The 26475-nt window shown below is 39.3% G+C and overlaps 1 protein-coding gene across 7 annotated transcripts in view; it reads right to left on the minus strand.

The window, feature by feature from the left end:
- Nucleotides 1-24608, minus strand: part of KLHL24 (kelch like family member 24) — a 40127-nt gene extending 15519 nt beyond the window's left edge. For 2 of the 7 annotated variants that reach the window (XM_049881562.1, XM_049881516.1), the window contains exons 1-3: nt 18522-24608; nt 13945-14925; nt 728-912 (exon numbers count right to left, since the gene is read on the minus strand). In XM_049881562.1, coding sequence (XP_049737519.1) covers nt 728-912; nt 13945-14864 — 1105 coding nt within the window. In that variant the 5' untranslated portion in view covers nt 14865-14925; nt 18522-24608. The remainder of the gene's footprint in view (nt 1-727; nt 913-13944; nt 14926-18521) is intronic. The other 5 variants (XM_049881555.1, XM_049881547.1, XM_049881530.1 and 2 more) reach the window with 5 other exon arrangements.
- Nucleotides 24609-26475: the final 1867 nt, after the last annotated feature.

Consider the following 26475-nt stretch of genomic DNA (forward strand, 5'->3'; position numbering starts at 1 on the left):
ATAATAAGACATAGACTATGAATTTTAGAAATATAGAGATTGTTAATCTAGGAGTCAGACATCAAAAGCACCAAACAACAGAATTATTCTAAAAAGGTTTGTGAAATCACCCTTTCTTTAAAAAGCATATCATTGTATGAAATAAAGTGTATGTTGTTAGGTTGTGCAGTGTGTAGTAATACAGTAACCTGCAGGGCTAATAAAATTATTTAACCAATACAAAGACCTTAAACTATAGATACTGTACTTTTTATAAGTCTGTCAGTTTATTGTCCATTTTATTTTAGAGGTAATATACCACACATCATGAAGAAGTTCAAGTTAAAGATTTTTAAGAAAATCCTATTTCACAAATTTTGGTGAAAATTTCAGAAAACATGGGTAGATTAGAGATGCTTAATTCTATGACTCCTTCTGACTTTATATACTTCAATGTGTTCATTAAAACAAAGTAAATTGGTAAAGTTTAGAAAATTATACCATATTTATATATATTTGAAAGCATTTAAAATATACGATTAAAGGCACTTTCTGGCAGATCTCTTGTAAATCGTTCTGCATCACCTTGTGTCTGTATTTTGGAGCAAAAAGTCACTCTTGGCTTTATTTGTTCTGCAAAATGATATGCCCATAAGTGAGCATATCCACATTTCACTGCTATTTTTTAAGACACTTAGGGCCAAACTGTTCAGAATAAAAGTAGCCCCTGTAAGAATTCTTTATTTACCTGAAACAAGAATGTCATTCCTCAGGGCACAGACTGCATACTCTGATTTGGTAAATTCTGGAAGCTTAGCCAGAGACTTCCATTCTCCTGTCACAGGATCATAGCACTCAGTGTATGGAAGGTTAAAGCCTCCAACTCGTTCACAGCCTCCGACAACAACTATCACTTCAGAATAACCAGTTGACCTAAAATCATTAAAAGAATTCACAAATAATCATAAATTAAAATACAGTCAAGATTGTTTACAATCCTAAAAATACATCACTATCATAAAAAAGGGGAAGCACTATTATGAAGCAAACAAGTTTATTCTCTGCACGTGTCAAGTAAGACAGGCTGGCAATGACTTAATCTGAGAACACTTATTAGGGAGTTAGTAATATCATTTTTCCACAGAAAATTCCAATGTGTATTTTTTCCTATGGCTTTTTTTTCTTTTATATATATTTATGTGTGTATATATATTTATAGCTTTATTGAGATATAATTCACATACCATCAGATACACCCGTTTAAAGCACACAACTGAACTGTTTTTCGTATATTCACTGATGTATACAACCATCACCATAGTCAATTTTAGAACATTTTCATCATCTCATTTTCTATGGGCACATTGAAGGATGACTTTCAAACCCAGGGCAACTGTGCACCAGCTGCAATTATGCACAGCCACACAAGGTAAGATAATGCACTTTTTGAGTTGTAGGAAAATGGTGTTTGTTTTTTTTTTTTAATCAGATTATTATCCTAAAACGCCCTTCTAAAGGAGTATCTGGAGTCCCTGGGAGGTGCAAATGCTTAAAAACAGAAAATTACGCAAGTACCTGTCTGGAAAGAATACACGAAAATGCTAATGATGGTTGTCTCTGGATGGTGTGGCTCTCGCCTTCCTATCATGACAAATTTTCAAAACGTGAACGAGCATGGGCTGTTTTTAGAATGAAAAAAAAAACTTTGAAGAGCTTTAAGAGAACCCAAAGGTTATGGTGATCCTTGGTTCCTCTTCTTTTGCAGTATAACTTTAAGATAGAGACAAGAAAAAACTAATACTTACCCAAGATTTTTTTGACCATAATGCTAAATAGATTATTTTGGAAATTTTAAATCATTTGGCTTTCACATCTTTCACAAATATCTAAACGAGAAACTCTTGTAATCAGATTTTATGGTTGCTAATTAAAGTATCATGCTTCACCACGAAAAATGTCAACAATTCTTCTCTTACTGAAATGTGGAGGGAAAACCCACATCAGGATACTGATTTTTGGTTTTAGTCAGTGTTGTGTAACACAATTCCACTAGGAAAAAAAACAAAATAAGCAAGACTGGTACATCTTCTTTAATAGCTGCTGTGTTCTAGCTACTCTTACTCAGAACTATTTCAACCAATGGAACCATTCACCTAGTCCATGTGAGGTATACTTTTTTCATAATAAAATCAGAAATACATACTTGTTGAATAGAATTTCATTCACAGATGCAACAAAAATTGCTTTAAGAATCCAGCAAATCATATAGCCCTGACCTAGCATGCAGTAACACATTAACAGAAGCACTCAAATATTATCAGGAAATATTTATCGTCTTCCAAATAATTCCAAAGTAATAAAAGTGAAGGAAGTGTACAGATCAGACACTTTGGTAGTATAACCACTTACCATTTTTTCCATAGAGGTAAACATTTCCTAAAATTGCACTTAAGATACTTCTAAGACAAATCCATGTGATACTCCTCAAAGCCTTATTTACTGATTGATCAAAACAAAATTGCTAAATACTGTCACTGGGGTTGAATCAAACACTTTTAACGTTCACAGCAAAGGTAATTATTTTAGCGTTCTGTTTTATACTTTTCCTCGTAGTATTTTATTTGTTTTATACCTTCCCTTTGCTTGAACTTGCTTGCCTTTTTAAAGACGTCTTAGCCCAATACAAATACACTGTCTGTTTTTGCAGCCTGGAACAGGAAGAGAACGCAGCACAAAAAGCTAATGGCTAAAACATTTAGTCCCACTCACTGGTCAGTGAAGGCTCACTTCAGCGTCTGCTGGAACGTGTACTTATCTGAAAGATCAGCATGCTACTGTGGCAGTTCTGCCTGTATTGAAGGTCCTATTCAAAACCAAAGGGCTCTTCACTTCGTTAGAGACAAGCCTGGCATTCTCATTTATTTGTTGAGCTTGGAAAAATACTTAAGAGCTGCACTGCCTTCAAGGAAATGTTACTCCAGCTGATCGCGGCAACTGGAACAAGGCAGTCGAGATGATGGCTGTAGGATGAATAAATTTCTGGATACCCATAAATTCTATTTTTAAAGTGAATGCTACTTTATTTCATTAATTCTTTAAAGTAAAAATTCTACTAAGTAATTTTCTGCTGTGACCAAATAACAAATATTTACTGCTTTAATCACTGTATGTTTTCAGGAAAGTGTGATAACCAAATCCTCCCTTTTATAATGTAAATAAAAACAACAACAAAAAAAATCTTTTATAATAAATTTGAAAAAAGATCAAATTAGAACATCATATTCTTTGATTTACCTGAAAGATAAAATGGCAATAAATCCACAGGATATTCTAAACCAAACCAACAAGCCATGTATAATAATTACCACGTTCAGGTTAGCTATTTACATTTACCCAACAGTTAAGAATCACGAAAAGGTGAGTGATGATGGTTGTATGATGTGGGTAAACAGTGTCAATGAATTGTACATGCAGAAATGGTTGAAATGGCAAATATTTCCTTATATACATTTCATCACAACTAAAAAAAAGAAAAGATCTCTGAAGGCAAAGCGCAGGAATTGCTGGCTAAAATAATGGACCTATTTCTAATTAATGGCAAGTATAAAAAGGAGTAGTTTTTTTTACTCTTTTTTATGCCACAGACAGAGGAGCTGCCAAAGGAACTTTCATCAACAAAAAGGCAGTCCAAAGGAGAGCCTGGAAAATGGTGCAGTATGTTTTCAAATAGTGGAAAGATGGAAAATCAAAACATAAAGCTAAAAAAAAAGGATTAAGTAGTGATAGGATACTTTAAGCCCTAAAGATACAAAATGACTCTAATCTATAAGATAGCACAGTCACCAAACTCAGTGTATTAATTTATCTAAAGAAAGAACTGTCCTTTAGAGGACGAGATTGGTCAGCCCTAAAAGCAATGAGTGAATGAATGAATGAACAAATGAGTATACAATGTCAGAAGCAAACATTTGTTGTGCCCATTTATGTCGAAGGGAGAGGGAATCTTAGTGAAGCTAACTTGAACACTTCTGGTTTTGGGCAAGAATATTTTTAGGGCGTGTGATACGTCCTGACCTTAAGCTATACCAGCTGAGAGGACTCCAGTTGTAAAGATCTGCTGCGAGCTCCCTTTGGGTTCCAGGCTTAACAAACAACCTCTGAATACTTTGCGGTCCCATGCAGTGACTTGTCCATAGTAAGAAAATATGCTGGGCAGACAGACTTTAAAATACCCAGGGGGCTTGGCAGTTTAATTTCTTATTGCAAATAAATACATGTAGACTAGAAGATATATCTCTTAACCAGTCTCTCCTACTTAATGTGAAATCTGTCCCTAATAGTCTGATCTATTAGTACTGTACCAAAAGAAAAAAAAAGTTTCTGAGCCTAGAGTGATCACTGGATCATGGCAAATTCACCAATACAAACGAGGTTCTACCAGCCAGCTGGCCGCCTACTTCATGAGGGAACAGTCAGCTTGCATGGTGAGGCTTCTCCCCGGAAACTACAGTAGACATCATGGCTTCTATAAGGAAATGGCTGTGCTGATTAAAGCACTCAAAATGTTTATTTTTAAAAATCAGCAATTACCTAAGAATATCCTCAGGAATTGATCATAGATGTGTTTAAATATTTAGCCACAAAGATACTTATCTCACTTAATGGTGAAAAATTGGGGGTTAGTTTGATGTCAAGGAAATACATTTACCATATATTAAGTGACAAAAGCAGACTATGAAATAGAGTCTGCAAAAGAAATAATAAGCTCATAGAAAAAAGAAAGATAAAGCCAATGTTAACAGTGTTACCTCTTGGAGATGGAAATAAGGGTGATATTTTTTGTTATTCTCTTTTCCTAAATTTTTTCCAACTAACATAAATTCATCCTCCCCTCCTCAAGTTAAAAAAAAAAAAAAAAGAAAAAAAATCATACCTTACTAGTAATGGCTACTACTGGGTTGTCTGTTCAATCCAACACATGGGATGGGGTTTTCAGTCATCACACTTCTGCTACATGATCCTACCTCCAGGGCCATAGCTAACTGTCTAGAGAAGGCTGTCTGACCGAATCCGAGTTTCTCTCTCTCCGACAGGGAGAGATTCAGTCTCTTTGAGTGACTGAACCTGAAATATGCAAACCCCAAAGCCATGAACAGCCATACTACTGAGAGAGAACAATGTAGACATGCAGAGGAAACTAGAGCTGAGAGGAAGACAGAGGGCGCAGCTGAGTTCTGATGGCTTTTCAGGAGCTACTTCCAGTCTTCTCTGAGGTCCCACTGAATTTTTGTCCTCGGGTTCCACGACCCGGGTGTCCTTTAACTGTATCTCTCTTTTTTGCCTAAGCTGCTAACCTGATTTCAATTACTTGCAATCAGAATTCTGACACAATAGAGTTACATGGTTTGAAGAAAAACAACAACAACAAATGGCTTTCAAATTCAGGAAGAGATGCTCAATCTTCCACTTAAAAAAGAAATGCAAATTAAAACATTTCACTTGCCAGAGTGACAAAGACTTTCAAGAACTAATACTACACTGTGTTGGCAAAAAATAAATAAATAAATAAAAGGAGTGGAAAAATAGACACTTTCATATTATGGCTGAAGTATAAATTGGAAAGTAATTTAAAAATCTCTACCAAAATGAAAAATGCACACATCCCATGAACGAGCAATTTTACTTCTCATCATTCGTGCTACAAATTACCAGTATGTGTCCACAAAGACATATGTACAAGGATATTCACTGAGCAGTTTGGAATGGCAGAAAGTACACAATCTAAACATTCATCATTAAGAGATGGATTAAATGCATTATCCCATATATGGGATACTATACAGCTCTTAAAAAATGATCTGTTTGAAATTTCCCTTAATAAAATACATAAACAGGAGAAAGACCTACAGGTGGTAATACAGAACAACCTCCAATACATTTTTGAGTGATAAAATCAAGGTGCAGAACTGAGTCTAATAACTACCCATGTATAAACAAGTAGTGATGTATACACACACACACACACACACACACACACACACACACACACAACCATTTGCATATGCAAAGAATACCTCTAAAAGGATTTCAAAAAACTGGTAATAGCAGAATACTTTAGGGACAGCTGATAAAGCAAAGGTCAGGTGGAGAGAGACTTACAATGTATACTCTCCATGTAAAAATGTTTAAGTTCAAATAATGAATCAACATGTATAAAAATGGTAAACCATGCATCTTATAATAAAGTCGAGTATCATTCTTAAAGGGATTGGAATAGGAATTCAGAATTTTAGCCCTGACCCTGCTACTAACTAGCTTTGTGACCATCAGCAAGTTAGTTCACTTTACTGTACTTCGGTTTTATGCCTATAAAATAAAGCAAAAATTAAATAATCTCAAAACACTATTTCTTAAGAAAAAACACTGTAATAACCCCCTTAGTCTTCTCACTGGTTTCTAACAGAAACTTGAATCTTGTCCTCATGTCCTCATTTCGGCAATCAGGCTCCTATATTCAATACATGGTAACTGATTATTAGACAAGTGGAAAGTACTGGAAAAGGTAAGCACTTAATTAACCGCTAATTCCAACCTCAAAATAATGAGATTATTGTTTTAGTCATCTCTATTCAGTGGACTGTGGTAAAGTACATCGATTTTTCTCACAGATACGAACAATTTGGAAGACACTGGTCCAGTTTAATGCTACCCATATTTCCACTTGGGAACCCCATTTTTAACCATTGTAACTGTACCAAAAAGGAAAATTACCACCTATCAGGGGAAATGACTCTTCTCAGGCAATCATTATAGTAGGGATAAAATGTATCAGGATGTAATGCAAAATCAGGAATATCAAAACCAAACTACCAAGCAATCAGGAGTTTTAAAAGTCTAATATTTAGGCTGCAGTGAGAAATACAGAAATCAGTATTTGGGGTATAAAGCAGAGGAGAGAAAAGGAAATTAGGTGTACTGAAGGTCAAAATCAGATTGTTATAAACAACAGTCACCAGGGTCAGGGACAGTTAGAGTGTGCACCATATAATACAGATTCATGACCTGGGGCAATGTTGGGGCAGAGAAGCCAGTCACCAGCACAGAAGTTACTGTCCCCCAGATGAAAAGGGCTTGAAGCCTAGCACTTAGCATACAGCGATGACACTTAGAGGTACTCAAGTATTTATCAGAAACCTAAGCCCTGTCAAAGTTGGTTGCCATAGGAGTCTCTATGGTGTTCAAAAGTATTCCTCATTCAAAACACATATATAAGCGTAATATGAAATTTTTTCCCTTTTCAAATGCTTTCTACACTAACATTAAACTTTCAACTTAGGAACAAGTTTCCAAACTCTGTTGGGGGCTTCAGGGAGGGCTAAAGGAAGAGAGGAGGAAATTACAAGTGCTAGGGGTGCTGACATACTTGGGTAGTTCTACTCTGTTCTACTGTGTCGTTATGAGTCGGAATCAACTCGATGGCAACAAGTAAGGTGACTGAATAAAAGAAGGGTATTTAGTGCAGTTCTTTTTAGTATCACTTTTGCAGAATGTCTCTTTTAAATACTAATATTCAAAAGGTAGTAAAGAGAGAGGCTGTATGTACATCGCTAGGAGCATGAACTTGGAGTTGTGACACCTACTGTTGAATCCTGGCTCTGCCATTTACTCAACTATGTGACCTTAGGCAAGTTACTTCTCTGAGTCTTAGTTTGCTCATCTGTAAAGGGTGGTTCTGAACAGTCAGTGAGTTAATACACGCAGAAGTACAGAGAACAATCCCTAGCACATAGGTGTTTGCTATTATTATTATGGAATGAAAGTTGGGAAGATAATATATATATGATACATATAAAGTACAGTTCTTAAATTACAATAATTACAAAATAAGCCATGGAAGAAAAACTAGTATGTTGAAACAGATGCACCGTTTACTATTAAAAAATTATGCTTAAAATAAACCGTTTGATGTCAAACATTTCTGTCTCTTAAGCCACATTTCCTATTATATAAAAACAAAGGCATACATTTAAAATGCATCCTGATTACTTTTGTCTTGAGGCCAGCAATCACTTTTAATGAGGATTTTTGCGTCAAATATTAGGTTTTATATTTTTTCATATGGTATTTCCAATCCTTAAGAAAATCTTACAAGGTAGGTGATACTACACTTATTTTACAGACTCTCATCCAGGGCTGTCTACTTCTGAGCCAGTACTTTTAACACATCATGATGCTTGAACTCAGTGTTTACTAAAAATAGTATTATATATCCATACAGATATTTACAGTTATATAATATATATTAATAAAAAGTAACCACTGTTCTTAAACTTCACCCCTTCTGTGACTGGCCTCTACTGTGTCTTCCACGTACTCAGGGTTTACAACTGGCAGCCCAGACACTATTAATGCTTTCATGCTTTCAGATCCGCCTTTATTCTCTTTCTGGGACACTGCCACACCCCTACCCTTTCCTCTCTCTTTCTCCCTCTCTCTATATGCGCAGTCCCATATAATATCTGTTTCATATATTCTCTCTCTCTCTATAACTATATCTATCTCTTGAGAGGATAAATCTATCTATCGAGAGGGATAAAGCATATATACAGCATGTGTCTTGGGGGCTTCTTTGTCATTTAAAATACATATAAGTATACAGAATACCTAGTGTGGGTTGAGCTCAGGAGAATACCTGGCACGGGATAAACTTTCACGAAATATTTGCTGTGTCAGGAGTATAACCTAGCTGTACAGTGGAAGGATCAGACTACCATCAACCTAATCTAGACTTAAATCTTTGCATCACTAATGGTGGACAACCAAAAACGGTGTGTCTCTCAATGTGATGCAGTATGATATACACATCACCTAGGACGAATTCTGGGCACAAATACTTAAGGAGTACCCATCAAACTCGAGCTTTTGGAGCCAACTTCCAGTTCCCAAGAAACACAGTGAAATTCCTTACGATACTATAAGGAAACAAACACACTAATCCAGAAGGTGGAACTTGCCTATCAGCAAGTCAGAATCACGAAAAAGGAACTGTTTTGGAATAAAGGAGACGTAATGAGAACAACCAGGTGCAATGTGTGGCCCTGGATCGGATCCAGGTTCATTGGAGAACAGTTTGGAAAAGATGGGGGAAATCTGAACACAGGTTGGATATCAGGTAGTATGAAAGAATTATTATCACTGACTTTAGGCATGATGATGTTATCTTACATATGCATACACAAGTAAAAAAAATACATATATAAATTATGAAAAATAGTTGCTGAATGAATGAATTAAAGAGGAAAAACTCTGGCTGGAGATATAGATTTGATAGTCAATAGCACACATGGTAATTAAAACCATGAGAATAGATGAGCTCGCCTAAGAAAGTACATAAGACAAGACAAAGATGAGAACCAAGCAGATTATCAAGATTTTAAAGACTAGATACAGGAGCAAGAAGCATCAAGATGAAAAGGAGTCGTTGGGGAGAAGCAGAAGCACCAAGAGAACGGTAATCCAGAAGCCAATGGAGGAGAGAGTTTCACAAGGGATGAAGCAATTAACAATGTTGAATCTTAAGGAGATCAAACTGGTTAAAGACCAAAAAGAGGCTACTAAGTGACAAACAGGAAGTCAGTGATGACCTGATTGGGAGTCTTTTCAGTAGAGTGACCAGACCAGAAGTCACCAGAAGTGCAGTTGAAGAAGGGACACATCACTCTTCTTTCAGAGAAGTCTAGAGTTTCTTGGAAAGAGGAGAACCGGTACAATTAATACACGTTGTTCAGATAATGAAATTCAGTGCTTAACATGCAGTGACAGGCAAGCTAGAAAGAGACTTATAAGAGACAGAAGGTGATGGCAGAGTTGTGTAACAAAGGACTCCTCTTCACATCCCTTATGGTGTGCCTACATACAAGAAATACCTGCCATTATATTTTACAAAAATTAGCAAATTCGATGTAAGTACAGTTTGGTTTTTTTCTACTTGTTTCCGAAAGAAAGGTGATGCTGCCATTTTATATGTAGATGTATTTGATTGTATGAAATGAATTTGTTCTCCTAAAATTTGGAGGTAAAATAAATTTTTGTAAATCAAATCAGTAAGTGAACCAGGACAATTATCTATTTTAAGGAGTGATGGGGAACCCTTATGCTGCAACCTGATTTCACTAAGGTCACATCTCCATAAAAAAAGAACTAACAGTAAGTGACTTGCTTTGATTTTCCAACATATATATCCCTTGATTCCCATTCTAATCGTATGAGATACAGAGGGTGGGTATTATTAATCCTACTTGACCCCAGACCATTTTCTCTGCTATAAGAGGACTCTGTTTGGAAAAATGAGTGGTTTTTCCCCTGGAGGGAAAAAGTTTTGGAAGAGCTAATAATCACAAAATCCCAAAGCTGTTTAACTTTCTTAATTAATGCACTCAGAAATCTTGGTCTCCCACATTCTTAAGCTCAGCCCAAGTCTCTTAACAGTTATTAAAAAAATAACAAAGAAAGATCATCATTATATTTATAGAATAAAATTGTATTTTCCACCCTTGGTTAAAAGACTAGAGGAGTAAAATGTTTTCTATTTCTTTCTTACGGAACAGTTACTTTTAACTAAATTCAGCTGATATTGAAGAAAAAAAAGGTACTCTACCCCCGATATAAAATACATTAATTTTTTGTAATAACAATTATTCAATAATATATCTGATTTATGAAAAACTTCAGATAGTCAACTACTGGGAGTTTCTTATACTGTACTACATAAATAATAATAGCTAATAACTATTAAGCACTTTCTATGTGTCAAGCATTATGTTGAGTATGTAAAGATTCCTGACTGCATTTAATAATTTCAGTGGCAAAACCCTGTTAAGTAGGCACTATTTATATTTATCATTCTGATTTTACACAAGGAAATACATTAAATCTTGCTATATCTAAGCTAGTGCAGATTTTTAAAAAGCCCTCTCACAATATGCTGAATTTTAATCACGTTCCTGAACAATGATATTCAAAATCATAGTAAACTAAAACGTGCTATGCTATAGTAAACTTACAGGAAAAGTGGAAAGAGATGATACAGGAAAATAAAGTTAGCTTTGTCAGAAAATTATTAAAAAGATTCTTTACTGTAAAGTTTTCCCAATAGCCATTTCATCTTATTCACAGAATGTTTAATATTATTTCTTCCATTAGTAATATATGGAAATTATTTTTTCCATAGTTTATGAGTTAAAATTGACAAGTGTCTATCATGGATTGAATTGTGTCCCCCCAAAATGTGTGTGTCAACTTGGCTAGGCCATGATTCCCAGTATTGTGTGACTGTCCACCATTTTGTCATCTGACGTGATTTTCCTGTGTGTTGTAAATCCTACCTCCATGATGTTGACGAGGTGGGATTAGCGGCAGTTATGTTAATGAGGCAAGACTCAACCTACAAGATTGGACTGTGTCTTGAGCAAATCTCTTTTGAGATATAAAAGAGAGAAAAAAGCAGAGAGACGTGGGGACCTCACGCCACCGAGAAAAATAAGAGCCAGGAGAAGAGTGAGTCCTTTGGACCTGGGGTCCCTGAGCTGAGAAGCTCCTCGGCTGGGAAAGATTGATTTCAAGGGCCTTCCTCCAGAGCTGACAGAGGGAAAGTCTTCCCTTGGACTTGATGCCCCAAATTAGACTTCTAACCTACTAGACCGTGACAGAATAAATTTGTTTGTTGAAGCCATCCACTTGTGGTATTTCTGTTATAGGAGCACTAGATACCTAAGACAGAATCTGGTACTGGGAGTGAGATGCTGGTCTGTAACACACCTAAAATGTGCAAGCGGTTTTGTAATGGAATGGATAGAGGACTTAGAAGGAAATGAGAGCTGTTACGATGGAGATGATGCAGATGACAAGAAGCAGTAGCAAAGGACCGGCAGCAGCAAAACCAGGTGACCAGCATGAGACAGTGCTAGAACTGACCCACAGAGTGAGAGAGCTGAGTGCATTCTGCCTGAAGTTTACTGGCAGGGTGGGGTGCCTCCAGGCACTTATAGATGGGGCTACAGAGCTCTGGAACACTTGCCCCAGGAGGGCAGATGCAGGCGGAGCAGTCCGAGAGGCCAAGAGGCCAAGGAACCAGGAAGCAGAAGTGGAAGGACAAGCAACACAAGAAGCTGAGCTGCCTCAGTCTCAAAGGGTATGGCCGGCCATGACCTCTGGTGTCTCAATGGGTGGAGGCATGGCCTCTGGAGTTTCTAAGGGTGGAGTCGCCACTCAGATGGACTAGGAAAACGGTGCACCTAAAGCTGAGGGAGCAGAGTTCCCCTTCCAGTGGGCCTGGAAGGCAGAGCTGAAGCCCAGGGTCAGGGGCCTCCACTTAGAATCCGGGGAGTGTGGCCAATACCTAGAGTCTGGAGGGCAGGGCCATTGTGTAAATGGTCTCAGAGAACAGAGGATTATTTTCAAAGCCTTGGGGGCTAATATAATGTGTTCTGCTGACTTGTTTGGTGCCTGTTACCCCTTCTTTCCCTCCAATTTCTTCTATTCGTAAAGGAAATGTCTTGCTTGTGCCTGTTCCAACACTGTACTTTGGAAGCAGATAACTTGTATTCTAGATTTCACAGATGAGGAAGAATTTTTGGATTTTGGACTTGGAATTGATTTGAGACTTTTGGTACGATATGATGGGGTGAATGTGCTTTACATGTGGCAAGGACATGAATTTTTGGACAGCCAAAGGGTGGGTTATCACGGATTGAATTGTGTCCCCCCAAAATATGTATATAAACTTGGCTAGGCCACGATTCCCAGTATTAGCATTGTGTGGCTGTCCATTATTTTGTCATCTGATGTGATTTTCCTGTGTGATGTAAATCCTATCTCCATGATGTTGATGAGGTGGGATTAGCGGCAGTTACGTTAATGAGGCAAGACTCAATCTACAAGATTATATTGTGTCTTGAGCAAATCTCTTTTGAGATATAAAAGACAAAAGCAAGCAGAGAGACATAGGGACCTCATACCACCAGGAAAAACAAGAGCCAGGAGAATAGCATGTCCTTTGGACCTAGAGTCACTGCGCTGAGAAACTTCTCAACCAGGGAAGACTGATGATAAGGACCTTCCTCCAGAGCCAACAGAGAAAGCCTTCCCTTGGAGCTGATGCCATGAATTGGATTTCTAGCCTACTAGACTGTGAGAGAATAGACTTCTGTTTGTTGAAGCCATCCACTGTGGTATTTCTGTTATAGCAGCATTAGATACCTAAGACAATGTCTTACTGAAGAAATCCACTGTAAGAAGGTATCAGATATAGTACCATATTTAATTGCATTCCCACCCCCAAACATAAATTTTCTAAATTCTCTGTAATGATGATATAATTCTTACAACTAGAAGAAAAGATTTAAAAACTGAGACTGACGTTGAACATAGTAACCATGGCAATGAAAAAAGATTCAAGGCCTGGGTTTTGTACTTGAGAATTAACTGAATCTTTAACAACTTACTTCACCTTACATGCTTTCTGCTTTCGATAAAAGTCAGTCTGGGAATGTTCGAATCACTTTTTACAAGTAGAGGCAGTTCAAGAGAGCCTACCAAAGTCTTCAGGCACACTGTGTCCAAAAGACCCCTTGGAAAGAAAAGCAGAATGTTTTGGGACTCTACAAAGGTTAAGAAAAAATTAGTAGAAATATCACGGGACATGGGTAATAGTCAAGACCCTTTGCAACCCCCTCTGATAGCTCAGAACAACAATAACAAAAAATGCTATTATTGAATGAACCTAGTTTTCACGGGGAAAGACAGTCTTATGATTTACATAATCCAAAACAATTCTTAAATTATATAAAGGTGCATGTAGACTACACATATAAATGACTACACTCAGTTTACATTCAGGAGACTTAAAAATATTTTAAAAACAAAAACTTTTCTTAACTGTAGTGAATCAGTAAACAGTTTTCTCACCTGCGTGGTCTAGTCCTTGGGGACATCATTTCATTCCCAAGTATGTGATACCGTCTTGCTTCATGTAACAACTGGTAACACTCAGGAGAATTCTGGATCAACTGGTCCACCTCAACGGTTTGAACAAAGTAGTTGGGATGCAACAGAGGGAGTCTCACATGTGTCAGGAGCTCATGTAACAGTGGTCTTCTCAGATCAACAGCACGGTATACCCAACGCATGACGGCCTCAAAAACCATCTCCTCTTTACCGATAACAAGTTCATCGCTACAGATATAATCGATAAGTTCGTCTTTGCCAAGCTCAAGAAATTCTTCATGCTGGGATACATCTTCAAAAGTCTGTAAAGCAAAATTCTTGCATTTTGTGAAGAGTGTTTTGAGTGAATGGGTATCAGCAAAACGCTGGATTCCTAAGCAATTACAAGGATCAAGTTGCTCCTCTAAGAACTTGGCGCAAGCATCACGGAGAACACTGATCTGAAAGAGGCTTGATGTTTCAAAGAGATACTGTACGTTCTCTGTAGTGATCTTCACCTTTCCAGTATAAACATACTGCAAAAAACACTCCATAGCTTCAGCTAAAATCCCATTGATCTCAACCAACATTTCTCGGCTTTCCCTGTGGTCATTACAAAACATAGCTCTGAAGTAGCTACTACAGGCTGAGAGAACGGCTCGATGGCAAGGGAATTCTTTTCCTTCCACACAAATGATAACATCTGTGAACAAGCGGCTATCTCGGAATTCATTGAATATTTGGAGTATGTTTTCAGCATGGGATGATCCTGAAGAGAAGTCAAAAAACTCACGACCTGTCAGAGATTTGGGGTCCATTTCAAAAACTTTACGCTTGGTTGCTGGGGAGTCACGCACCCCAAGATCCTCTCTGTTTAGTCTGCGTCCCAATATTAGTACCATTGTTACATCAGTTGACTATATAATTGTTGAGAAATGACTGTTAAGGATCTTCTTTACGTTGCTAAATGTAAAAATAAAAGAACACATTTCAAAATATAAAAAATTCAGTATTCCAATTAAATAATGTCATTTTGATATAGACATAACAAATCACATGATTAATACACCCATGTAATTTTTTTTTTATGTAGTATATTGAGCACTATCTCATTTTAATCAAAATTGAAAAATAAAAATCTTGCACAATTACAACATTAGGGGTAATTTGCGATACTACTCCTTAGGTTCTCAGCTGAAAGGCTACTACCTACTTTGTGAATTACTAATAATGGTCCTTCTCCCCATTTCCACAGCTGAGTTTCATACTATTGACTGGTGTCAGGTCAGAATGGTCTAAGACACAGAATGTGACTACATCCAGGAGCCTTATATAAATGGCTATTATCTTAATATAGTGTCGCCAGAGAGAAATTACCCTATGTTTTTTTTTTTTTATCAGTAGCTTTTAAACGTATGAATATCGTTCAACCACCAAATCCCTTTCTAGCAGTCTATCCTAAAGAAATCATCAGAAATACATGGAAACATTTATCTATAGAGCTGTTCAATGCAGTACGAATAGAAAATACTTAGCCTAAATGTCCTATAATAAGGGATGAAACCACAGTGCATCTTCAGGATACAACAGTGTGCAAAGCTATGAAGACTAATGGTATGCAGAAGTACTAACCAAATATTAAGTAAAAAAGCAGATCACAAAACATACGCTAAGAAAACAGAAAATTTTACATACCAGTGCATCAAGAACAGAAAAAAAAGGAGGTACATAAGCCAAAATATTAAGTGATACATTTGTTCCCTTCTGTTTTTCTCTATTCTTCCCCAAAATTTCCACTATAATTATATAGTACTTTGTGTTTAGATTTTTTAAATGCATGCTATCTATTCCTTGTTCCCTCACTAATACGAAATGCCCCCAAACCTGCCTCAGAACTGACTATAAATAAGTAACTAGCAGACTGAGGCACTGGGCTATGGCTGTCAATTCTACCTTCAATTTTAAGGAGGCTCTTCTACCCTCTTTCTGTATCTCTGTAAACTGACACATGATCCAAAATGTACTTACAACTGGCTAAAGAGCACTCAGAGTAACCCTCAACTATCCCACGCCCTCAAAATCTCATATACGAGACCTTCAAAAGGTCTCAACCTCTCTCTGAAACCTTTCAATAGTCAGACGTCCAAGTCTAACTATGGCAGCAAGAAGAAGGAAGCCCAAGGACAGCAGAGAGAATGCAGAAATGAGAGGCTGTCCTACTCTCAAATTCACAAAATCGAAACCTGAGTGTTAATAATATTAATTTAAGATTGTATTTTGTATACCTTTTTACATCTTAAATTATACCCCATTTTCTAAGTCCTTAAGTAACACAAAAGGGAAAAAAATGTAACAAAATCAAGAAGCAGCTCATTCTATTATATATCCTCTGCTCCATATTATTGTTTATTCACATCTGTGTCCTCCTTTCTCAAATACCCCCCAAAAACTGAACCCATGGCTGTCGAGTCGATTCCAACTCATAGCGACCCTGTAAGACAGGGCTTTCAAGGCTATAAATCTTTACGGAAATGACTGCCACATTTTTCTCCCATGGAGTGGCTGGCAAGTTCCAACCACCAGCCTTTTGGTTAGCAGCTGAGCACTTTAGCCACTGTACCACCAAGGCTCCTTTTCAAACACCCCAATGACCCAAACATCCTAATTCTCATACTCTAACTAGAGAGTTGGAAGTATATTATTAATTTTAACACCTGAATAAATAAAAATATGTCTGAGTTTGAAACATTTTACCATTAGTTTTAAAAACTACTATCACTAAGAAAAGGGGGGTAGTTCTTCCCATCTTTTTTTAAAGATTTTTCTGATTACGTAGAGAGTTCACGTTTGCTTCCTTGCAGGCCTTCTAACTTCTTGGATTATGGCTGGACGTGCATGTGCGTGTGTCTGTGTGCACACGCGTACACATACACAGGTTAAAATTTAAAAATCCACTTGTGATGCACATAATTGCTTTCAAATTCCAAGCTCCCACACATAAGCAGTAGCATCTGTATGAAGTATGTTTTTAATTTGAAGTTCTCTCTCTAACAGTTCTATACACAGAAACTCTCTTAACAAGCTAGATCACTACTGGGCCTGGGTGTCAACTTTTTATTGTTGCTGAAACCACAAAAAGTTCAAAGCATGCGATATCAGTGATCAAGGAAAAAAGGAATATGTCAATTATAACAAACAACTTGTGGGATATACAGTTCATATTTTAATCTTAAAGCTTTACTAACGAAAATTATGGTTAAATTAGCCATAAATCAGATTCCCAAATCAAGAGCTTATTCTTCAAGTCGGCTTGTCTATAATTCAAATTCTTACTGCGTTTCAGGTTCTAAAAATTCACATAAATTATTGTGACTCTGACTAGTGATGTAATTACTGGCGTTAACAACAACAAAATTCTTGAGGCTTCTACCTCCGTAAATTTCCGGTTTCTCACACAATATTTAAATGCAAATGTGTTTGGAACACAAAACAAAGTAACATATTGCAGAAACCAAGAATTTCCCTTTCAGCTAAAATGGACAAGTAGGAAAATACACATGAAAGGACATTTGCTTTGTGTCCAATAAGCTTACTATACCAAGTATTTATTAGATAAATTTGGGGTTAGCATATCATGTGAGTTATTAATTGATTTCCCATTTTTACAAATAAAGTATTTTATTTTAATCAGTAATGGTTAAAAATGTAAACAAAAGTTTATAAGATCAAGACATCATAACCAACAGTTAGGTGAATTTATATTCAAACAACACATAAGATTACAGAGTTAAATTTTTCTAAAAAATTTGCAACTATCAAAGCATAATTATTTTCATCAGGAGAAAGGAAGCAACTAAGTACTCATCTCTAGATAAAGCAAATAGGAGAATATTCATTCCAAAGAAATATAATGACTGAAAGTTGTATCTAGATAAGTTGTTGGAAGCAAGTATGATTAGACTGTCACATCAATGACTGATTGCCAAATTCACAAGATTTGGCTTGAAAAGTGAGTATCGCCTTCTTTCTCTCCGTCATTTCTTCAGAAGCTTTATTCTTGGAGCTATACTCTCACTTGAAAAGAATGACCTTTCTTAATGGAAATAATCTGCCAGTTAAGAGTACTCTAGCATTTATTTCCAACTGCAGAACTTATAAATGTTGTTGGCCTAGTTTCTAACTGCTAAGTAGATTTAAAATTACATGTTTTTGGTCTACATACCAAAAACATGACTGATGATAACCTATTCTGATGTCTCCAGTGCCTAACCCAGAGAATTTGCTCAATAAATAATGGATAATGAGACATTTCAATTAAGAAAAAAAGACTGGAGAAAAATGCAGAGAAGGGATTGATGATGTCAGGCAGAAGCAGAAAGAAGAGAATAAACACTTATTTGGTTACTGAAATGACTGTGACATTGCCTTCCTTCACGGTCTTTAAGGATAAAACTTGTTTCTTGTTACTCTGATTGGCTTAAGTGACCTCAGCTTTAAAGGGAAATGGTTAAGTTCTCTCATAGCAATGTTCAGATAGTCTGTAAATATAAATATAGTACCTTGTTAGCATTTGCTTGCTCAAAGCCCCAGTCCAAATATTTTTTCTTATAATTTCCACACCTAAAATAAATGGAGAACAGCAACATATACATCAGATAGTAATCAGTTCATGTACAATGGACCCCATTTTTAAACATACTGAAAATGGTTTTTTAGGATGTTCCAGCTTCTGACTAGAAGGTCGCTTTTGCATATAAAATTGTTACTGAATAACACTTCCTTAAAGTAAATGAATAATTTTACGTACAAATTCAGTTCCTTATTTATAAGCTCCCTTGGCAATTTTCTCCTGCATTAAGATTTCTTGAAAGATGAGTAAACAAATATCCATGGCAACAGCAAGCTGACAGTGGCATTGAAATGAGAAGGTACATACCCTGTGATAATTCTGCACTGGCTATTTTAAGAGTGTCTAGTAACTGATGTTTCGTCTATGTTCGAGGCCATTAAATAATTCTAAGAGTTGGTCTATCAATATTACCAAAAGCGAGCCGTTTAGTCACCATGGAATCAATCTGATGAAGTCTCAAGCATTCTGGGTAGCTTAAGAGAATATCCATTAAAAAAAAATTCTTAGTTATTCAGATTATCTTTTTAGAATCTCCAAGCTATCAAGTAATTATTTTTTACCTTTTAATATGTAAATGCATATTTCTTCTGCTTTGTTGAACTTTATAGACTTAATGCCTGTACAAACCAACTAATTCAGCACAATTACTTTCTTTTTTTTTTTTTGGTAGAAGAGGAGGAATGCTTAAAATACCAGAGCCTTGACTGTGCACAGAATAGCAATCATAGTTAAACACAAGTGGTTCTGGTTTCTGGTCCAGGTATCTGTAAGTAGAACTTGTAAATTCTCAACAACTTCAGGCAAATTCAAAGTGGATCCCCCAAACCCAACATAAACTGTCGACTGATTTTTCTCTATCTGTACACAGACACGCATCTCCATACCCAGACTGTGCTATGATTGTGAGGTGAACGTCATCTTTCACGCTTCCTTACTTTCACAAGTCTACCTTGTGTATTGGTCTAATTAGGAGATTGTTAATCTTGGTTAAGGGATTCTTCCCAATGGACAGGAAGACCATGAGCCAGTGAAGGGATTCGTGTCAATTCAAGAAGCATTTATGGAGAGCCTATTCTTTGCCTGTCCCAGGTGGTACAAATGCTTAACTTGTGTGGTTGGCTGCTAATCGAACAGTTAGCAGTTCTAGTCCACCCAGAAGTGCCTCAGAAGAAAGGCCTGGTAATCTACTACTGGAAAAGCAAGCCATTGAAAATCTTATGGAGCACAATTCTACTCTGACACACATGGTGTCGCCATGAGTCAGAATCAGTGACAACTGTTTTTATTCTGTGCCTGGTACTGTGGTCACGAATATTGGATTCCGATTCAATTTTAGACTCTGTGTGGCATGGTTGGCTATGATTAGAATCAAATAAAAACTCCAAGATTGTACTAAAATAAATTCAAATTCTCAGCTTTTTTTTTTTTTAAATAATAAAGATTTATGGGCAAATTGGAATAGATTCTTATGATGATCTGGTCTAGAATATACTTCAAGGAGTAGAGAGCAAGGCAATTCACTTTGGCATTTTTTGCAGAGTTTTTAGGTTAATATTTATCAACCAAATAGGTTTGGGCAAGGAACAGAGACCAGGGTACAAAGACTGAAGGAGATGTACAATATAAGAATTGATCTGCGGCATCACCATACTGCTATCAAGCTTACTTTTTCTTTAGGACGCAGGAGTCCAATACAAAGAGATTACCACACAATACAACCCGATCCAAAATTCGATTCAGTCCAAAAGATGGATCAATGAGGGGCTTCTAAAGATGAAAGCAAAGAAAGCCAGCAACATTCTGACTAGCGTGCTCTCTACACCTCATGACTAGCACATAGAGAGCCGCCATATGCTACCCTCTACATTGCTCTGTTTTCTCAAATTTAACCTTGAGTGGAGACCACCACACCAGAAAACAAGAAAGACTAACCAATAGTTTGTCACTCTGCCTACATTCCTCACCCAACAGCTATAATTTTTTAGCATGAAACATTTTAAAGACTATAAAAATTGATGTTTTTAAAAGGATTCGACTTTACTCAATGGTTTCTGAGTTATTTCTGTAAATAATTTGTATCACATCTAAGGTTAAGTTACCAAAGGACTGGTAACCAAAAGGTCAGCAGTTAGAATCCACCAGCCTCTCCTTGGAAACCCTATGGGGCAGTTCTACTCTGCCCTATAGGGTCTTTTTGAGTTGGAATTGACTCAATGGCAACAGGTAAGGTAAATAAAAATCACTGCCTTAAAGCACTTTTGGAAACCTTAGTGTCACAGTGGATTAAGAGGTATAGCTGCTAACCAAAAGGCTGGCAGTTCAAATCCACCAGGTGCTCCTTGGAAACCCTGTGGGGCAGTTCTACTCCGTACTATAGGGTCGCAATGAGTTGGAATCGACTCGATGACTATCGGTTTGGGTCTTTTTGGGTTTGAAAGTGCTTTTATACACAGAGGAGTCATCTAGAATACTGACTCTCAAATTTGTTGAAGTCCCAGAGAACCAGTATTCTAGATGACTTTTCTGTATATGAAAGTACTTTAAGGCAATGATTTTTACTTACCTTAGAAATGACACAAATTATTTACAGAAAAACTTTTAAAAATCATTGGTAAAGCCTAATTCCTTTTAAAACATTAATTTTTGTAGTCTTTAACATACGTCAAATGCTGAAAAATTATAGCCACTGGGTGATGAATGGAAACCCTGGTGGCGTAGTGGTTAAGAGCTATGGCTTCTAACTAAGAGGTCGACAGTTCAATTCCAGCAGGTGCGCCTTGGAAACCCTGTGGTGCGGCAGTTCTACTCTGTCCTACAGGGTCACTATGAGTCACGATCGGGTTTGGTTTTGGGTGATGAATTTAGGCACAGTGACAAACTCTTCAAATAAAACTAGTTTGGCTTTTACATTCTTAAGAGAACAAAGAATAGGAGTTTCAAGATGTTAACAGGTGTCAAGTGACCAGCATGCTTAGTTGTTTCAGTCACAACAGAAATAGAATCATACAAAATGCTTTTGTCATATGCCTACTTTTGAGGATGTTTTACATTTTTCATTATACAATCCACACCTAAGTATTTATTGAAAGAGGATGTCCCAAATTTCTAGGTAAAAGAAAAATATATACAAAAACAACTGCAGCCACTTATCTGATAGTGTTTATTTTTCACAGGCTTGACCTTTAGGCTTTAAGGAAATGGTAGAAAAATAAGGAAGTTAAAAAAAAAAGTTTATTGAAAAAGCATTAAGGTTTTAACAACTTGGACAAAAGCCAGGAAAGTTTTAAATTAAAGCTTATAGTCAATCTTAACTCAGAATATTATTTCTTCTTCCTGTTTAGACGTTAAGTCTCAGCCTTTGTTGTTGTTGGAAAAGCAGACCTTTATTCAGTGATGGCTTTATTTTTAGAAAGGTTAAAGGTTTGCATTTTGTACTTGTCATTAGATACCCTGAGTGATAAGACAGTTCATGATCACAGGAGCTGCTCATTCTGACTGCTAACACATCCAGAAACGGTGTAGCCGCCCTCACTTGAATTTCAAAAATATATTAAGAATGAATAACCAATGAGAACTGTTTATATTCAGTACCTGCTTCACCCGGCGGGACCAATCTTCCGCATACAAAAACGTATTAAGTCTTGGGTGAATTCCTATATATTTACAGGAGAAGAAAATCTGATAAAATTCAACCCACCAAACCCACTGTCTAGCGACCCATGTAGAACAGAGTAGAGCTGTCCCATAGGGTTTCCAAGGAGCGGCTGGTGGATTCAAACTGCTGACCTTTTGGTTAGCAGCCGAGCTCTTAACCATTGCACCACAAGGGTCCCTGATAAAACCAAGTACCCTATTAACAGGATATCAAGAGATTAGGAAAATCGTGTCTTCAGCGCACTATGGCTAGAACGACTGCAGATTTTATTAGTCATCTTAATTCACAATTTTAAAACATCACATTTGTAATTCGCTCCTCAAAAATTTCAAATTACCAATAATTTTTTAAATTATCACACAGAAGTGTGAGTTACAATACCCAAAACTAGGAAAACGGAATTCATCTAAGCCGGGACATATGAGAATCTTGTAACTCTTACGGGGGCATTCTCAAACTATCTTCAAAAATAACATTCTAACTTTAAATCTTTATCGACAACAGGCAGATTTTAAATCTATTTTACGTACTTAATGAAAGCCAAAGGAGCCCTGGAGGCACAGTGGTTAAGCACTCGGCTGCTAACCGAAATGCCCCCGAACCCACCAGCCGCTGAGTGCTCCCTGGGAGAAAGATGTAGCAATTGGCGTCTGTAAGATTACAGCCCTGGAAACCCTACGGGGCGTTCTGCTCTGTCCTACAGGGTAGCTACGAGCCGGAATCCACTCCACTGCAACACGTTGGTTTCCTGGTAATGAAAATCAACCCCTGGTGGACCTACCAGTCCACAGCTGTAGACACTAAGACCTGATTTTAACAAACGCTGCTTAAGGGGCAAGCGTTTAGTCCTGAACACCCACTAGAATTAACAGTTAAAATTCCCTGCCTCAGGGCTGACTGTGAGGCACTTTAAATTGTGGCGTTACAGTCCACCGTTAACCACCTAACCCTTGTTTACAGAAGGGGCAAGAACGAAGGGGCACGGGGAATCAGGTCCTCCTTCCCACCCGCCCGGCAGGAGGAGGCACCAGTTAAAGAGGGCTAACGGTTCGGACTTGGAGGGCGGCCCAGTGCCGCGTCCCTGCGTGCCCAGAACTGCCTACAGCCTCCGCCAGAAGCCGCGGCGGCCACCCAGGCGCCCTGAGCCGGCCGCGGCTCCCCGCACCCAGCGCCTCCTGGGCCACTGCTGCACAAGCCAGGAGCGCGCCCCCGCAGACCGGCTCCATTTGGGCCGCAGCTGCTCGAGCCGGGAGCGCGCCCCCGCGCGTCCTCCAGATCACCTTCATGGGGGCGGGGAAGAGCCGCCAGGGGCAGATCCACCTAGCGACACGACGTCTACCAATAAAAACGCGGAACTCGCCCCGTCGTCCCGCCCACGAGCCGCAAAGGCACCCAATCCCAGCTGCGCTAACATTCCAGAACTTGGAGGCGGGGCCGTTAAGAGCTAAATTAAGAAACCGAGTCCCGGAGTGGCTGGGAGAAGGGAACGTTAGGCGGGACTCTGCCGGCTGCACGCCCGCCGCCTGGCCCTCCCCAGTTCCCGGGGGACGGTCGCTCCACGGCCCGTTTCCCGGCGCGGGCTCCGTCGCGCTCGGCGATAAACAAAGGCTCGCGGAGGGCGGGGGTAACGGTCAGGTGACGGCGCCGGGCGCATTTCGCAATCGCTGCAATGGGGCTTCTCTGGCGCGTAGTCCGGGGGACCCCACCTGGGCCCGGTCAGTCCTCCCCGCAGGGCCAACGGCTGCCCCCACCAAACCTCCGCCTCCAGCGCTTCCTTAAAGAAACAAAACAAAACAAACAAACACGCCCGCTTCAAGCCCATCAGCGACAAGCAGGAGCCGAGGGATAACAGACGCCCCGGGCTCCGAGGCTGCGGGGGGACCCCGACCTGCCACCCCCAGCCCCGGCGGCCCTCCCTCGAGGCTCGGAGCGCTAGTGCCAGGAGCCGGGGTGCCCTCCCTGCAGGACGGTCGCCCCCGAGCCGGGGCTGGTCACCACAGCTGAGCCCGGAAGCCCCCACACAGGGGCCTGCAGCGCCAGCCGCAAGCTCTCTCAGAGCCCTGGTCTTGCTCCGAGAGGCCGGCATCCGCTGGCTTCCCTCCCGCCGACATCCCGGTGGTCCCCTCGACCGTCCCTCCGTCCCCGGGTTCCCCAGTCTGGGCGGTTCCACGCTTTTCGGCCGGTCCCGGAGCTGTCATCCCCGGGTACCTCTCGGGAAAGGGTGGAAGTAGCCGGTGGCGGTGGCCCCCGCAGTCCCTCAGCGACCAGCGGCGCAGCGCACCCTCCAGCGCCGGCGTCTCCTCCAGCGCCGGCGTCTCCTCCCGCCACCCGTCTCTGCCGCTGCTCACAACAAAGGAAGCACGTGACCGTCCGGGCCAAAACACTGCGCGTCACGGACCCCCGGCCAATCCTGGTGGGTGCCCCCGTCCCGGGGCACGCTGGGACATGTAGTTCCCACGCCCCGGGGCACACAGGGAGTTGTAGTTCCCATTTTCCGGGCCCCTGCCCGGACCGCCTGGAATTCCCGCTGTAGAGTGGGTGTTGGGTGTGAAGCGTGACGAGACTGAATCCAAGGCCTGCTGATTCGGAAACCCTGTGCTTTAGGTAGAGACAGGATAAGGAAATGCATCTTGCCTTAGGAGCCTAGTGAGAATTTCTGAAAAAAAAAAAAAATCTGAGGCGTGTGTTTATTGCCCTCAAAGCCCTAGGCAAGGCCCAAGGTAAAAAGCACGTTATCAAGAGCCCCCAGAACCTTAGAGCTCCAGGAGGCTTAGAGATCTTTTCGTTTGGCCATTTGATAAACAGTCGGCAAAACTGAAGGCCTGGCGGCTGGAAGAACTAGACTTTCGTTCCAGTAAATCTGTTAATGTCAATTGTATCAAATCCTAGGTTACCTTTTCATTTTAAAGCTACGTGCGAATTAGGATAAAGTTGCAAGTCCCCATTTTTCAAAACAGATAAGATTCTCCCAAAGGATATTATAGTTATTTTGTAATTTTTTAAAATTTATAATTATCAATATAAATGAAAGCCATTGTCCAGTTGATACGACCCTATGTAGTGAGGGAAACTAGCCTTTGGTAGATTCCTTCATCATCTCCCCATTCTCACGAGTCAAAGTGGTGTGAAATGCAAAATAAATTCTGGCCAGTATCAATTTGTTTGGTGATTATAGTTTTAGTTTTTTGTTCCTTGTGGCTCCCTGGGTGGCACCATTTGTGTTCAACTACTAACCTAAAGGTTGGCGATTTGAACCTGTCCAGTGGCAATCTGTTTCTGTAAAGATTACAGCTGAGAAAACCCTATCGAGCAGTTCTATTCCCCAACACATGGGGTCGCCGTGAGTCAGACTCTATGGCAGTGGTTTTTGGTTTATGCATTACTTGAAGTTAGTCTTTGCTCAGCATTTCTGTCATTTACACGTCCCAAGAGTTCTCCATTTTTCCAAGGATCCTGGGTACTGGTGTGGTTGAATAGACCCAAAGTCATTTTTTCATGCCGAGGTTGGTCATGAAGCTTGTTTCCCTTCAGGTATTTGCAGCAGTGTTACTTGTTATCCAAAGAGCCTGTGGCTTTAAAAACATATATTAAAAAAAAAATTACCAAAGCATCGCTTTTTTTTTTGTTAAAAATTTCAAACAAGACAGAAATAAATGTGACTGCCTCCCTGCCTCCTCAGGGGGCAATTGCTGCGTGGGTCCACCTGGTCACCTCTTAGTGACGCCTTTACTTCTGAGCACTCAGGACTTGTTGATTAGCCCTCTTTGAGTTCAATTTTTCCTTGACAGCGCTTTCCTTAAGACAGAGTGTTTGGACTTGGTCGTTCCAATTTTGAATAGCCCCTGCTAACCTGGATGTTGTCACACTTCAGCTTGACCTTCACCTATTGACCTTTATGCATGTATTCCTCCCATATGGTATAGCCCAGGAGGTTCTAAGTCCTCCTGTCTGTGTGTCCAGGGAGTGGGAATTTAGAGGTCAAGGGAAGATCTTGACCTAATATCTCAGTGCTCTTTGTACATTTTAAAAAACATGTTGCCGTAGAGTCGAGCCCAACTCATAGCAACACTATAGCACAGAGTAGAACTGCCGCATAAGGTTTCCAAGGCTGTAATCTTTACAGGAGCAGACTGCCACATCTTTCTCCTGTAGAGCAGCTGGTGGGTCTGAACCACTATACCTTTAGGTTAGCAGCTGAGCGCTTAACCACTGTACCACTGGGGCTCCT

Source organism: Elephas maximus, chromosome 1 (assembly GCF_024166365.1).
Source record: "Elephas maximus indicus isolate mEleMax1 chromosome 1, mEleMax1 primary haplotype, whole genome shotgun sequence".
NCBI classification, from domain to species: Eukaryota; Metazoa; Chordata; class Mammalia; order Proboscidea; family Elephantidae; genus Elephas; species Elephas maximus.